The sequence below is a fragment of the Arachis hypogaea genome, chromosome 14 (genome assembly GCF_003086295.3).
Source record: "Arachis hypogaea cultivar Tifrunner chromosome 14, arahy.Tifrunner.gnm2.J5K5, whole genome shotgun sequence".
NCBI lineage: Eukaryota > Viridiplantae > Streptophyta > Magnoliopsida > Fabales > Fabaceae > Arachis > Arachis hypogaea.
The window spans coordinates 7023721-7039637 of NC_092049.1; the positions used below are offsets into that span (position 1 = coordinate 7023721).

The 15917-nt window shown below is 29.9% G+C and overlaps 2 protein-coding genes across 3 annotated transcripts; one reads left to right on the forward strand and one right to left on the reverse strand.

Annotated features, from left to right (window-relative positions):
• The first annotated feature begins 484 nt into the window (after positions 1-484).
• On the forward strand, positions 485-3744 carry LOC112741276 (alkaline ceramidase). The gene is made up of 3 exons (XM_025790179.2): positions 485-659; positions 1603-1915; positions 2984-3744. The coding sequence occupies exons 2-3, from the start codon at positions 1662-1664 to the stop codon at positions 3495-3497; spliced, it is 768 nt and encodes a 255-aa protein (XP_025645964.1). The 5' UTR covers positions 485-659; positions 1603-1661; the 3' UTR covers positions 3498-3744.
• Positions 3745-5727: 1983 nt separating this feature from the next.
• On the reverse strand, positions 5728-11804 carry LOC112741277 (phosphatidate cytidylyltransferase 1-like). 2 transcript variants are annotated; one of them, XM_025790180.2, is made up of 12 exons: positions 11566-11804; positions 9442-9586; positions 8985-9238; positions 8685-8836; positions 8383-8524; positions 7638-7794; positions 7283-7330; positions 7103-7189; positions 6736-6864; positions 6573-6629; positions 6197-6280; positions 5728-6110 (listed from the first exon to the last, which is right to left on the reverse strand). In XM_025790180.2, the coding sequence occupies exons 2-12, from the start codon at positions 9514-9516 to the stop codon at positions 6021-6023; spliced, it is 1275 nt and encodes a 424-aa protein (XP_025645965.1). In that variant the 5' UTR covers positions 9517-9586; positions 11566-11804; the 3' UTR covers positions 5728-6020. The 2 variants fall into 2 exon arrangements, with proteins under 2 accessions (XP_025645965.1, XP_072069775.1); XM_072213674.1 differs by having other exon boundaries at positions 9442-9537; positions 11566-11782.
• Between the last annotated feature and the right edge of the window lie 4113 nt (positions 11805-15917).

Below are 15917 nucleotides of genomic sequence, written 5' to 3' on the forward strand. Positions count from 1 at the left end.
AATTTAAATTTCATAGCCATCCATGATCCAATTTTAAAAAAGAGTAGCTAGTTTAATTGAAGAGTTAATTTTCTCGATCAATATCTACCGGATTTTTTAAATTATTTTTTTTCTTTTAAATTCTAAATTTTAAATTTAAATTCTGAATTTTTAAAAATAAAAATGTTAATATTAAATAAAATTTAATTTTAATACAATATTAATTTTACATGTACATTTATATCACGTCAGTAAAAATAATTATTTTTTATATTAAATGTGTAAATAATTATAAAAAAAACGAATGTCTGTATTAAAATTAAATTTATATTAAATAATATAATGTATATTTATTTTTTTAAAAATTATTGAATTTTGAAGCATACTACGAAAATCCTATTTAATCAGTTATTATGATCACTAGTGAATAGATAATGATAATTAAGATAATTAAGATAATCCGCTTTTTGTTGAATATAAAAGGGGAAAGGAAAAAAAAAAAAAAGGAAAGAGAGAAGATAGTCTGGAAGGTAGAGGTTGCCTCGTATAACGAAAACGAAAAGAGATTCTCGACCGAATATTTATTATTAGAAACGCAGATTGAAACACCAACCCAACCCAGAATGAGATCTACGTAAATTCCTTCCAATCCCTTTCTTTTTCTTCGTTAATCTTCTCAAGTACGTCTCTCTCTCTCTCTTCTAATTTTATTCTATGCATTTCTTTTTACCGTTTTTGTTTTCATACTTAATATCTGAATCTTTTTTCCCTTTTTTATTTTTATTTTTTTTTAATGTGTCAATCATTTACGGTACTTTTACTTTGTCGCATGAACTCCGATGGAAATTGCCTGTAATGCTATATTTTTTTTGTTTGTTTGGGTTGACCCCTTTTTTGTTTATGGGAATTTGAAATTCTAAAACTCCTCAGATTTGATCGTCTCTGTAAGTTTGGTATAATTTGATTATTTAATGATCGTTTTATTCAATGTTAATTTTCTGTGTAATGCTTCCTTCTCTTTGCCTATTTAGGATCTGGGTTTTTTTTTTTTTTTTATCTTGGGGTATAAGGAATTAATCAAATACCATATTTTTTTTATCACGTTACATTGATTTTTTTTTTTGTTTGAAGTTGTTATTTGATAGGGGGGATAATGTTGGTTTGGGTGTTGATGCAAATGAAGTGAATGCTGTGGTTATGGAATTTTGATTTCTTTCTGTTCGATATATTGCCTCTTAGAGTGTGTTGGACAATGCAGAATTCAGAGACATGGATTTTGTATGTTTTAGAATTTGAACATTATTAGTCTATTTTAATAGGTTTAATTAAGAGGATTTTGATATATCTATTTAGTTTTACCTACATTGTTTTTTATTTTAGGTAGTGACCCAATGTAGATCCTTGAAGGTTCCCTGACGTTAGTTTCAATACCTATGTTAATTTATACCACGCATTAGAGTTTTTTGGTTGTTTTTCATTGATTTAATATGGGTGTCGTGCTTTCTGTATGGATTAACACGTTGACGTATATGATCCGTGACTACCGCTTGCCTGGATTTGTGCATCTTAATAAATAAGTTGTGGGATTGATTGTATTCTGGCTCGTTGGCACATGATTTGCAGGAATTTGTGAACTCTGCAGCTTTAAATACAGATCAACAAACATCAGGCTGTAGAGGAGAATGGCAGACACCATAGCCAGCTTTTGGGGTCCGGTTACATCAACTACAGAGTGTTGTGAAAATAATTATGCTCATTCATCATATATAGCAGAGTTTTATAACACAATATCCAACATTCCATGCATTCTTTTGGCTCTCCTTGGTCTTATAAATGCTTTACGACAGCGGTTTGAGAAAAGATTTACTGTTCTTCATCTATCGAATATGGCACTTGCCATTGGAAGCATGTTGTACCATGCCACACTGCAACATGTGTAAGTACTGATGAATTCATTTCTTGCAGTAATTTATATAAATTTACCTTTGACTGTTTCCATTTAATTTTTGTTTTTGTATAATCTAAAATGGATAATTTTATATATTTTTCTACTGGGGGTTGAAAAGTTGGAAAATTCAGATTTAGGGTGTCTGCAATGCCTCAAGCTGTGTTGGAAATATATTGAACGGGGGATATTTGTTTACTAATCTGTGCATTAGTAACCATTTGGATGCATATAATGTGGTTGTTTTTCGAATTTATAAATAATTAGAATTGCTTTCTCTAACTTCATGATGATTGAATTATGTTTATTCTATCTTACTGCACATTACTCTATCTGATGCAATCTAGTTGTAATGATAATTTAAGTTACCTTTGAAATTGAATTAGGAGGCTACTTTATATCACTTGTGTCTTTCTATAAGTTGGGGCAACATCTTTTAACCTTTCTTTTGCCACTTGGAGAAAGGCTATGCTTTTGGTCAGGTTCAGAGAGGCCAGTACGATAATGCATATATAAAATGACTGTATGGTTTATGTTTCATTGTAGATTATTGAACCACTTTGGTAACAAGAGTTAGTTATCCTCATTATGGGTTGGAATTTTCTTTTATGTATGGCATTATATTCTGGAAAGTAGCATGCATAATTATTTTCTTAATTTGCTTACCTTAGTTCAGATCGGAAAAGGTTTGAAGTTTATAACAGGGGGTTTAAGTCAGCTTGTCCTGTTTTGTCGGAACTTATAAGATACTGTACATGTTTGAGGGAAAGGATTCACGAAGACTGCATTGAGTTATTTCTTAAGGAGTATACTAGTGATATTGATATATAGCTTTTAATGGAGTTTGCACCTACAATAGTACCAATTTTCTAATTTTTTGACGGAGTGGGCACCTATGGTATCACTAGTCTTCTGATTTAGGTGTCCATGAGTAGTGTTTGTCATCAATGCTTGACCACACACTTCTACGATGAATCTTCTTCCGTGACCTTTTTCTTATTTTGTGGAAGTTGCTAGTTGTATGAATGCTGATTCCTTATTTCTTACAATTTAATATAGGCAACAACAGAGTGATGAAACTCCTATGGTATGGGAGATGCTGCTGTACTTGTACATCCTGTATTCTCCAGATTGGCATTATCGTACTACGATGCCCATCTTCCTATTTTTGTATGGTGTTGTTTTTGCAGTTTTCCATTCTTTCTTCCGTTTCGGCATTGGCTTTAAAGCACATTATGTCATTCTCTGTCTCCTCTGCATTCCAAGAACATACAAATATTACATTTATACTGAAGATTTGTCTGCGAAGAGGATTGCAAAGCTATATGTAGCCACCCTTGTATTAGGAACTTTATGTTGGTTAGGTGATCGGTTTTTCTGCAAGGAGATATCCACTTGGCCAATTAATCCACAGGGTCATGCTTTGTGGCACTTCTTCATGGGTTTCAATTCCTACTTTGCTAACACATTCTTGATGTTCTGCCGGGCTCAACAGCGTGGTTGGAAACCGAAGATTGTTCGTTTAATGGGTGTTTTACCATATGTGAAGATTGAGAAACTGAAAAGGAAGTAACACAGAAAATCATAGAAGATGATAGTTTGTCATGATACATTTTGGTAAAGAGAAATTGTTAGCAAGTCATGTCATGTTTTCAGTTTTTTGGTTTTTGGGTTTAGATTGGCTTAAATGACTACTGATTATTTACATATTCTGTTGTAGAGGTAGGACATGTACCATATTTATCACTTATATGGGTGCCATTTGGAGCCTGGGCATTCCTTAGCTCAAAAGTTATGACTACCAAAAAAGTTTTGCTCTACTGATCGTTTTTTTTTTTTTTTTTTTTTTTTTTTTTCTGGATTTTCAGTTGGAAAAATCACCCAACATTTAATTGTAATGTCTTGTGTAACCCTTTTCTAGGTTAGTTTGAGTATATTCAAAACGTGTTTCTCTTTTAGATGTTCAGTTTGATATTTCTTTCATTGAGAAATATTCCTTGTGTGTTAGTATTTGTTGACGTTCATGGATCCCTGCCTTTTGGTTAGAGCAGAGCTATATTATGATTATTATTCTGTAAGCCCTTATATGCTATCGTAAATCGTAATACTAACATGCGTGATTTAGGCTAAAATATTCTTCACGGTACATTTTTGTTTATGTTTAGAAATTAGAAATATATAACATTAAGAATTGGTTTTGGATATCTTCCAATATGCGAGTATTTCTCTAAAGATGTTAATCTTTGTTTAAAGAAATTGAGCTATAGGTAAGTTGCACATTAATATTCAGTTGAGTAACAAATGTTAATATCTTTTTTACATATTAGAATTTTGGTTTTGTTGAAGACGTTGATATCGGAATTTCTATCCAATATATATATAAATAATTGATGTATTTTTTTTTTTTAAAAGGTTTATCATGAATAGAATTTGTTTGGTGAACTTTTACGAATTGATTTTGAGTAAAGAGACCCATCCCAGTCTTTGTCTATTTTTACGAAGGATAAGACGACATTTGTCCAAAAAAAAAAAGTTTCGACCATCAACCTTTTTATTTTAGAATAATACGATTTTTTTATTAAAAAATTCGTTAAATAATAACAAAAATTAGTTTTGTGGAGGTTTTATTTGTAATTTGTGGGAGTTTTAAACTAAACTCCGACGAATTATTAGTAAGTTTATTTCTAAAAATTCCTTGACTGGTGGTGGTTAAGTGGAGAAAGACTATCGCTAAAAATAATATCATAGGAAAAAAAGTAATTATAAAGACCTTTCAAAGGAAAAAAATAGCATTAAACAAGAAATGAAATAAGACAACATTAATGTTGATGATATTTGTATTGGTGATGATAACAGGAGAGGAGTTAACAATGGTGATAAAGTATAGTTACACAATAAAAATAATAGAGGTAAAAGTGATAATGATGAGGATGAAGGAGATGGTGATAGTAGTGATCATAGTTGGTTATATTGTTAAAAAAAAAATTAGTGGAAATTTAAAACCCCACAAATTATAAATCAAACTCTCACAAAATTAATTTCTATTACTATTTAACAGATTTTTTAATAGAAGGGTCGTATTGTCCTAAAATAAAAAGCGTTGAAGACCGAAGTGTCTTATTTTTTTTACAAGGAGCGCCTTGTCTTTTGTGAAAATAGACAAGGATTGAGTTGGGTTTTTATTCTGATTTTTTTTAAATTTTTTAAAAAAATAAAAATTTTATATTTGGATATCTTATATAAAAATATATTTTTATTTAACAATTATGTTTGACTATAATATAAAAATATTATTTATTTATTTATTATGTAAAAAATATTTTTTAAATAAAAAAATTAAAAAAAATAAATTATAATTTCTAAAAATATATATATTTTTTATTCTTCTAGTGTATTTTTATTACTAAAATTTTGTCAAACATATTAAGCAATAAAAAAATTATTAATTTTTTTTCTAACAACTTAATAACATATAAACAAGCTCATAATCTATTAAAAGAATATTATTTTCAATACTTAAACTCTTCACTTAGTTTAAATGTAGCTACTTGATCATTTCGATTAAATTTATATTATTACTTCACATTTTAATTTATAAAAGTGAATTTATAGGTACACCTATTAATATACTAAGCATAATCGGGTATAACCAAGATTATTCCATATGAAAAATTGAACATATGTAGGCATTAATCTACTTTTTGTTGAATTTCTGATCATTAAGTCCCACAGACAACAATGCTGTAAACGGATAGATATAGCTATGTTGGTTGCCGTTTTGAAAACAATGTTGCAAATGAGAATTTTTAGGTAATTGAAACATGTTAAATGCTCTCAAGGAATTTATACAAATACAGCCTCTCATTTACAGATAAATGTGTAGGCAAAAACATGAGTAAATAATATTCAGGAAATTGGGAATGAAACATCAAAGGTCAAGATATATATATATACACATCTTGATAGCTTCCTGAATCCTTTGATTCTTTTTTCACTCAAATGGTAGAATACAAAATGTACAAAGTATCTTTTTCCATTTCCGCTTCTAAATAAACTTTGCAATAAGAGAGTACAAATTACACCTTTGGCATTGGAACTAAGAATGGCTTTGAAACCCTTGTTGCAATATTTCCCCCAGCCTCCTGTATAGAGCTTGTTGTTCATCGAATGATAGGTTCATGAATATCTGGAATAAACCATGGTTAAACCATTTCTCAATATATTCATTAATTGACATACAAAGTAAAATGCAAAATAACATCAACAGAGTACCTGATCCAGGATCATTTCAACTGATAAACTTTGTGGCACAACAAATGACTGATGATATATATAGGCAAACACGGCCATTACCATCTGCACCAAGGATAAATAAATAAATTTGTCAATAATTCACAACTATATAATATTACACTTACAATCCAAAGGAGGGTATACTCTTAGATTGGAAAACCAATATGACTACTACTATCTCCATTTATCATCAAAGACACACCTTTCTTCTTACTCTTTTTTTTTTTCTTTTTGGTGGTGTTAACGGTGTATCCGAGCACGAGAAACCGTGATTTTGGAATTTGGATGTATGATATTCTATATAACTCTAAAAGTTGTAAAAATATTAGTAATTTGTGATAAATTAAGAGTCTACCTGGCAGTCCATTCTGTCAGTAATTCCCCCGTGTCCCGGAATACTGTCACCAAAGTCCTGCAGAACGTGGAAAATTCAGCTAATCTGTTCATACCTTTGACCTAGATGGATGATATTCATTTGCCATTTGTATATCATAAAAGCAGAACTAAAGAGAGGATACCTTTATTTTAAAAGCCCTTTTGAAGCCACTTGCAAAGAAGCCTCCAAAAGGTGCAATAATCGAAGCAAACAAACCAAGACATACAGCATGCCCTTGAACTGGCAGGATTGTTATCTCTTGCCAAGGAAACTGCATATTAAAAGATAGAATGTCACTCGCTATAATGTCATATATTATAGGAATCTGGATTGGCACTTCATGATTACAGTATTGTCATATTTTATAAGCTGAATGTTTTATTTTCGAATCCCACAACGTGCTTTCTTTAATTGTGACTTGATCTTAGAAGAATGAAACCAGCATCAACTGGTCAAAATATTGCAGTGAGTTTAAGGATTATGAATTCAGCCGAATGTTAAGTGCTTACCCAGTGTGGAATCCATCCCGATAAGGAGTAAGGGTCTGGCTTAAACAGTGGGCCAGGATCACAATCAAGCCAACCAGTTGTCAAGTCCTGCATGTTATTCCCAGCAACATGAACATAAGTAAATCAGTTGTCAAATAAAACTTCACAATATATGAATTAGTTAAGGTAGGCAAGAGGTACCTTCCTTGGACATGTTAGCCACTTAGATCGACCCATGACGTTAGCGAGCTACAAGAGAGTTTTATACAATCATATTAACTTTCAATTCAGCACACAGCTTTATTGATTTATAATAACACTTCAGAAAGCATGTAACTGCGAAGAATTTCACCAAAAAACTAATCAAGCTTTCCAAGAGCAGAGTTTATTCAGGACGTTGGGTCATTTAATGACACAGGAACACAAAGCATCCTTAAAGATTCTGGTTGATTGACAATGGCCCCAGCCCCCACCCAAACCATTCCAATGGTTGCATCTTCAACACCCCCCCCCTCTCTTTTTTTTTAATAAAAAGAAACCCTGAATTTTTGCTCACCAGAAAGGCAGAGATGATAGTTGAAATTGAAGCCCCAATAAACCCCTCCCAAGTTTTCTTTGGAGATAACTTGATCAAAGGAGTTCTTCCAAAGAAGAAACCAAAAATATAAGCAGCAATGTCATTAATGACGATAAGTGTTGCAGGAAGAAGAAACCTGTATAGTAAGTTCAAGCATAAGAATAGCATTAATCAACTCCATTGTCAAACCAAGTGCATAAGTCTTGAAGCCAAAAGAGACTAATGGTAACAAGGACATTTTATTTGAATTAAAGTAACGGGTGGCATAGGAACACTAAATACATGAATGAAACAATTATATCAATGATATAGGTCAACATATAAAAATCACCTTAACCTACAACTTCACGAAGAAAAAGAATATACTCAACAATGAACTGAAGATAAGTTAACGGGCATATATTTAACCTATGAGAAAGGCACTAAGGATAGGAATTTATTCATACAGCAAAAATGATAGGTATGGATATGAATATATTAACATAATTTGCCCATCTCAATTTTACTTTGTTCATGTAACTATGAATTCGCATGGAAGCTTGACAGCCTTGCATGCCTATTTGTTTTATGAACTGCATAATCAAAGAAAATTACATTATATATAGCCAGTTCCCTTATCTCTGGAAAGTAGGCAAATAACCTTGGTTTTAGAATGACAATTCTCCAATAGTCCTCTATGATGAAAATGTAAATGTGAATAATAAATTCCTTTTATAGATCATACCAGAAAATCCCTTTGAAAATGCTTGCCACAGTGAAGGAGGACTGCCCAAATACAACAATTAGAATCATGTGAGTCCAAGCATACTGGCCAAATTGGTACTTGTACATCTTCTTCTTTAATGTGAGAATGAACCACATAAATCCTGAGACCAAACAATAAAATAAAACATTTAACCAAAGTATTAGTATTCCCACAGGAAGCAGCATCACAACCCAATAAAATTAGCATGAAATTCAGGCATCTGGTAGACATATTCCACAAGCACAAGCAAATGGACAATAAAATTATATGTATAAAGTCACCTGAAATGTAAAGGGCATAGCAGATAACCATATGATACTTTATAAGACTGCTCACTAGCCGATATAATACCATGTCTGAAGTTACTGTGTTAACGAGGCGTGGACTAAGAATACGTCCATAAACAAATAACATCGCGGTGAAGAAAAAATGCCTGAAATGGTAAATGCCAATGAAAATGAAACATACGACAAGCTATTGAATAACTAAGAACAAGACTTGTTTCTGGCGATTTGTTGACGAGCTTATCTTGAAAATAACAAATAGCAATGGTTTGAAAGAAACAATTTTGTCACTAGTACCAATTTAATAGCCTAAATCCTGGAAGTTGCCTATCTTCATGTGCTCTCCTGAGTAGATTGAAAAGCTCTTTTGCCATGAAGATTTGGATAACAACCACCATTGCTGTAATATAAAGGTGACCCATATAGATGATTAATGCAAAGCCACCAATCATCCAAATGGATGAGTATGCACGAATTAACATGGACTTGTATTTGCTTTTGTCATCAACAAGCAACTGGCCTCCATTTGCTTTGGTAACTTCCGGAACAGCCTGAGATAAAAGACAATGAAAACCAAATCACCTCAAATAGCAGAGAAAAATTTGCCCAGAAAGATACCACTGGGATTGAAAAGAAGTCAGATATTGCTTCCAATCATTTGGTTTTCTCAATTAGTATCTTGACAATTTTTCACTCTCCAATATTTTATGCAAAATATGGTTTACAGTGAGAAATCAAGGTTTAAACAATTAACCTCAGTTGAGCGTTTTCGGTGCCTAATCTTGGCACCAGTAGATGACGGGGCATTGGTACTAGTATCCTTCTGCATAGCTCTTCAATAAGATTTCACCTGATTGGAAGACAATGTGAAAATCACATGCGTAGCCAGAAGATGACACCTGCAAAGAAAATGACATAAAATATACTTCTCTATACATATGAAGCATACAACTCAATACGCTTATCACACTATGTCCTATCACCTAACAAAATATCAGGGGATAAAAGAAAATTCAAGTGAACTGAATCGGTGATTCCCGTTGAACGAAATTAAATTCTGCAAAAGAGCCTTAAATATTTTGGTATTTGATCTCGTTTGCTATTTACTTATTACATCAACTCTCTTGTTGTCACTATCATTATCATGTACTTCTTTTCCACTAGTACACCTACATACTCTGCCAAGGAACTTGATTATTTCCCCATTAATTTAGCCACTTTATTTGGTGTGGAATATTGAATTTCACCTTAAAAAAGTTTATAATCATGATCAATCATCCCTTCTTATCAACTAGATATCTGATACAACTTCCCTAACTTAGTGGACTATAAAACAGAATTTAGTACAAAATGCCTGATATGCCTTATATATATATATATATATATATATATATATATATATATATATATATATATAGAGAGAGAGAGAGAGAGAGAGAGAGAGAGAGATACAAAAGGTGTCATCAACCACAGAAAACTCAATTTAACACTTTTTATTTCATTCACTAAAGCTCAGAGATGCTACACAAAAAGTTAATCATGTATTAGAATGGTTAAATAGGGCATCACTATAGGCCCTAATAGTCATATAGGAGGGGAGAGGTTAGCCAATGGGAGATGCTGGGTGTCAGGGATGACCCTCGGCCAAGGAATGTCTGCCAATATGGAGAAACCTATACTGGGAACTACCCATACTGATGAGCCATGGAAGGCTTTTAGCCTTTAGAGATTTCACACTGCCTTTGCAGTCAGCCTACCCTAAAAGGACTCTATTTGAATTCTTGTGGATATCAAAAGTAAATCCCTCTTGCACTACGCTCTAAACAAGCTCTCTTCACCCCACAACCCCAAAACCACCCTATCGCCAACTTATACCTTTTAGGAATAATGCTCCTTGATAATCCATTTTGCAGAACATTTGCCCTCCATAGTTTTGATCACAAGCAATCCAAAAAGGCAACTCAATCTGATCAAAGCTCCATGAGAAATCAGTTTAACGGAGTCAAAGGCTTGTCTCGTGTGAGAAACCTAGGAGACTTAATCCTACTTCAATAGACATCATCTGTTAAATTGATTAATGTGCATGGTTGATGACTGAATCTGAATTCAAAAATGGAAGCTCAATTGAAGATACTAGTATTGTAGTACAAGTACATGAATACAGCTATCACCCAGATACTGTTCGTCAATGTATGATATCCATCGCATATCCACATTTGCATAACATAAATTCAGAAATTGAAACCAAATCCCCGACCCACCTATGTTGACTTCATGTGCATCTATATAACTTCCTAATTTGGAGGAATGCTACACTTTTCAGGAACTACTGAGTACTGATCCCTAATCAGAAACTCCTCTATCCATTCAAATGATAAGACCTATTCACCACAAAACCACTCCTGCATTACCAATACTCCATCCCCACACGCTTGAACTTCCATAAAGTCGCTGACTTTGAAATTTCCGTATCCCATTCATCCCTCAACTGCTCCATGATGCAAAAGATTTTCCAGTTATATCACACATCTATACCACAGACAAAAATACAAATAAATAATGCACAACTAAAATTTCTTACTTTTTCCTTATTTTTATAATAAAATCATTTACAATAAACTCAAAGCTTTGTGAGTGACGAATCTCGAAGATTAAAGGTGCTTGGTGAAGCATGAAAGAAAAAACCAGATTCAAAATCAGAAACACTTCATTACAGTTAAACCTATACCAGACTTGAAAATAATAACAAAAACACACACTTGAAAAATCAGCAATCCAAAAAGGAAAAACAAAGTGAAAATAAAGAAACAGATAAAAATAGAAGATAAGTAATAGCGAGATAGTGAGTGTTAAAGTGAGATGTTAAAAAGCATGGAACCTGGTTGGGTTGAAGAAGACGCTATGAGAGAGAAGAAGAAGAAGAAGAGAATGTGAAGAGTGAAGAATAATAGAGGAGGGAGGGAGGGGTAATAAGAGAAGAGAAGAGAAGAGAATCAGAGAATATAGACGAAAGCACGCAAAAACGGTGAAGCTTTTTTCTTAACGAGAAAGTGTAGACCAGAATTTCTTTGTTGTCAAACTCATCAACACCACCAACATCAAATTATTTGAGACTCCTTTTAATCAAATTAAATCATTTTTATTCAATTTATTATGCTGTATTTTATTCAGAAAACAGTATAAGATAAGACATAAAAATATGACGCAAATAATAAAAATATAAAAATTAATATTTTTATATTTTATTTAATGATAAATTAAAATGTATTTGTTATTTTTTATTATATAATATACAAAAATATTAAAAAATTATTATAATTTATTATTTTTGTTAATTATTTTTAATTATCAATTTAATTTATTTAGTTTAATAATCTAGTAATATATTTTAGTTTATATTTTTAAATATTAATAATTAATTTATGATTAAAAAAATAAATTCTGATGAACTTTTAATATTTTTTTATAATATATATTTACATTATTTTTTAAAATGTGTTTTTTCCTTGTATTAAGAAAAAATATTTGACTCTTGCATTTGTTACTTTAAAATCTTATGTGTATCTATACTTTTATATATAATAGGTAAATTTTCTTTTCAAAATGTCTTTCATCATATATAATTTATAAAAGTAATATTTTGTTAATTAATATGTGTATCCTCTATAAAGAGCTGAAATGCGTATTCACCATTTTCTTTATAACGTGCAGAGATAGTAAGGGTAGAATGGTAGATAATTAGATATATAACGAATTTTAATGGGTTTTTACTTCTTATGTTATTGTTATTACAAATTATTATTATTATATTAATACAAAAAAAATTTCTGGTCCAGCTTTAGAAAAAGAAAAAATAAATTGAGGAGATATATGGTTGAGATTTGTTGCTGAGGACATTCGTTTCTAGGATCGCAAGTTGCTCAAAATTCCAATGCCGGGTTGATATGGTTCCTTTCTTTTACAATTCAAAAAGACATTGCATATTTGCATTATATTTTAACATTTAGATTCTTCCCACTATAATCAATTCATCCCAATTAATTAACCAACGTGAGGTATTAGGATTTACCTCCCAATTTTGATTATACTATTTGAGAATAAATTATTTATTTTTCTAGAGAATAAAACAAAAAAGATAAATGACTTATTAATTTGAAAATTGTTATATTAAATTTCATTACTTGTTATATCAAAATCTTTCATGTTTTTTTATAGGATTTAGTTTAAATGTTTGTGTGCGTGCACCGTTCAACGTGTTATAAGCATTATTTTAAATATGAGTGTTAGGACAGCAAATTTTATGATTTGTAATCATTAATTATTTATTATTGATTTTTCTAAAGGTATGAGATTCCATTCAATAGTGTGAGATTGTTTTTTTTTGTTGGTTAAATAATGGCCAAATTTTAATAAAAATATTGTCTTTAAATTTTTTCTATTCTAAATCTTTATACTTGATAGCATAAAGTTTAAATAATATTTGTAGTTTTGTACACCCTCTTTTTTTCTGAATTAATATATTTTTTCGTTAAAAAAATATCTCAAAGCCCTTTATTTCATTATATTTATTAAGAAAATATATAAGTGATAATATATTTTGCAAATTCAAAGTTTAGTGTTACTTCAATATAAAAAGAAAAACCAGTGTTACTAAGTTTTTTTTTTCAGAAGAAAAGTTAAAATCCATATTGATTTTCATGGTATTACTTAATCGGCGTATGGGAAGCATAAATAAAAGAATATTATCTTTGCTTAAACAAATTTTCCAATTTACGGATTTATTTTTCACAAATAATTATTTGTTGAAATTTTTAAATGATACTAATACTAAATATACGAATTATTATAAAAAAAAAGAGTAATAAAGAAATAAACAAGGAATTAAATTACTAATGGCTAAAACGTCTTTTTAACTGCTAAATAAAACTATTATTCTTTAAACTCTTAAAATATTAGAAATATTTAATTGTTTAGTTTATAATATATAATATTAAAAAAAATTAAGAATATTTTAGATAATTGGTAATTATTGGAAGCAACGAAGTTTTGGGAATCCAAAATGGAAGAAGCGATAAGAACAAGGAAGAATTTTGGGCACAATATAAACACGCTTCAGAAATACTACTATATTGCACATGGAGATTTAATGGTCCAAAGTTTTATAATTAAATTACATGAATAATATATATAGCACGGAATTGAAGCCAATTCAGGAAATTTCCTATTCTATGCTCTTAAGGTAAACCAACCCTCAAATCTGTAAGTAAAACATGTTTGGCAATTGTTAATTCTTAGAGAGAAAAAAACATTCAAACAGACATATATAAAAAAGATACTTATAATTTGTCTAATTTTTATCTATAAAAATACATTGAAGATAATAAAGCAAGAATAAGAACACAGTATAATTGTTTTCTAATTTTATCTTTATCTCTATTATGTGCAATAATTTTGTATTTTCTATAATGAATCACATGTTAAGCACAACCTTAACTACCTTTGAAGTAACAGAAGACACATATATAATAACGATCAATTTTCAAATTGTAGCAGAAAGTGACAACGGAAAAGACAAAATAGTCTAAGACACAACATAATTAATTTTCAAAATGATTTTAATATATTCAGTGTTTAGTATATTTAGAGATGCTACATTATATGTTTTGGAGCTGAAGATTAATGAATTCGAAGATTGAAAGCATAAGTTCAATTCTGAAAAGTGGCTCTTTATTCTAAGATGCTCTGCTTTTCAGTTGGTCTAAAATCAAAAGTCAAAATGCTTCATTCCAACTAATTTTGGCTTCTAATATATTTAGGTTTTCACTCAGCACATGATAATAAGGTGCAATATCTCAGTTCGCTGGTTTTAATATAATTCTGAAAGAACGTTACCCCTTTAAAAATGCGATAAATTATTGTCAAGTGTAGATTTTATGTAGGAATCACAACTCAGCAGCTCTAAAGTATATATTTAACGGGAAATGCTAGTTGTAAAATAATAATCAGTCTTTAATCAGATTTAAATAATATTTAATTATTTTTTTAGTGTAACATGTTCTTATTTTGTAGATACATATCTATAATTAGATTTTAATTTAAATTTAAATTTTAAAATTCACCCATTTCATTGGTGGTTACGGTGACTTTGTTTTACTTTCGTAACTTCACGTAACAGATACAGTTTTTTAAATTCCTTATTCTACGGGATATTCACACGCATTAGTGAATCCCAAACTAAAAAGGATGCTGGTAGCTGAATTCTCCATCTCGTCTTCATTGGTGAAGACCATCACGACCTTCCAGCTGAAGCACTCTCTCATTTTGCATTGGTGAAAGGTATCATTATTTTTCACACATGTATTTATGTAATTTGTTAAGAAATATCATGTTCAACATTTTTAATTATATTTTAATTTAAACATAAAAACACTCTGCTGATTTAATTAGAACAAGGTTGATCTTATTTAATTTTATTAATAAAGTTGTTGCAAATAAAGTACTTTCTACGTAAGTAGTTTGAACAAAGAAACAAAAAAAAAATCTGGAGTTTAAGAGAGAAGATGTAATTTTTTTTGGTGACAGAGAGAAGATGTAGTTGATATGGTCATAAAAATTCTGTTGTTATTTATCAATTATAACACATGATAGTATGATATTTTATTCAAAATATTTTTAAAATACATCCAAAATCAGACTAACTTTAAATATTTAAATTTAAACGTTAATAATACAATTAATATTTTGATTTTTTATTCGATCAAATGAATATAATATTTATTATTTAAATTATCAGTTAAAATTTTTTCGATACTTATTAGTTTTCAAAATTATTATAATCAACAATTAATTTAAAATTGTGTTGTTATTTTTCGATTATAACACATCTGATAGTATGATATTTTATACAAAATATTTTTAAAACACATCCAAAATCAGTCAACTTTAATAATACAATATAAATGTTAATAATACAATTATGAATGGTCGAATATAATTATATACATAAACTAAAATATTTTCAATTGTAGTTTCTTTTTCAATTGTAACACATCTAAAATATTAAGTTATACAAAAAATATTTTTAAAACACATCCAAAATCATAAATCTAAAATTTAAATTTAAACATTAAAAAACAATTGTAACACATCTAAAATTATGAAGTTATATAGAAAATATAAAATTATAAATCTAAAATCTAAATTCAAACATTAAAAAATAATTGTAACACA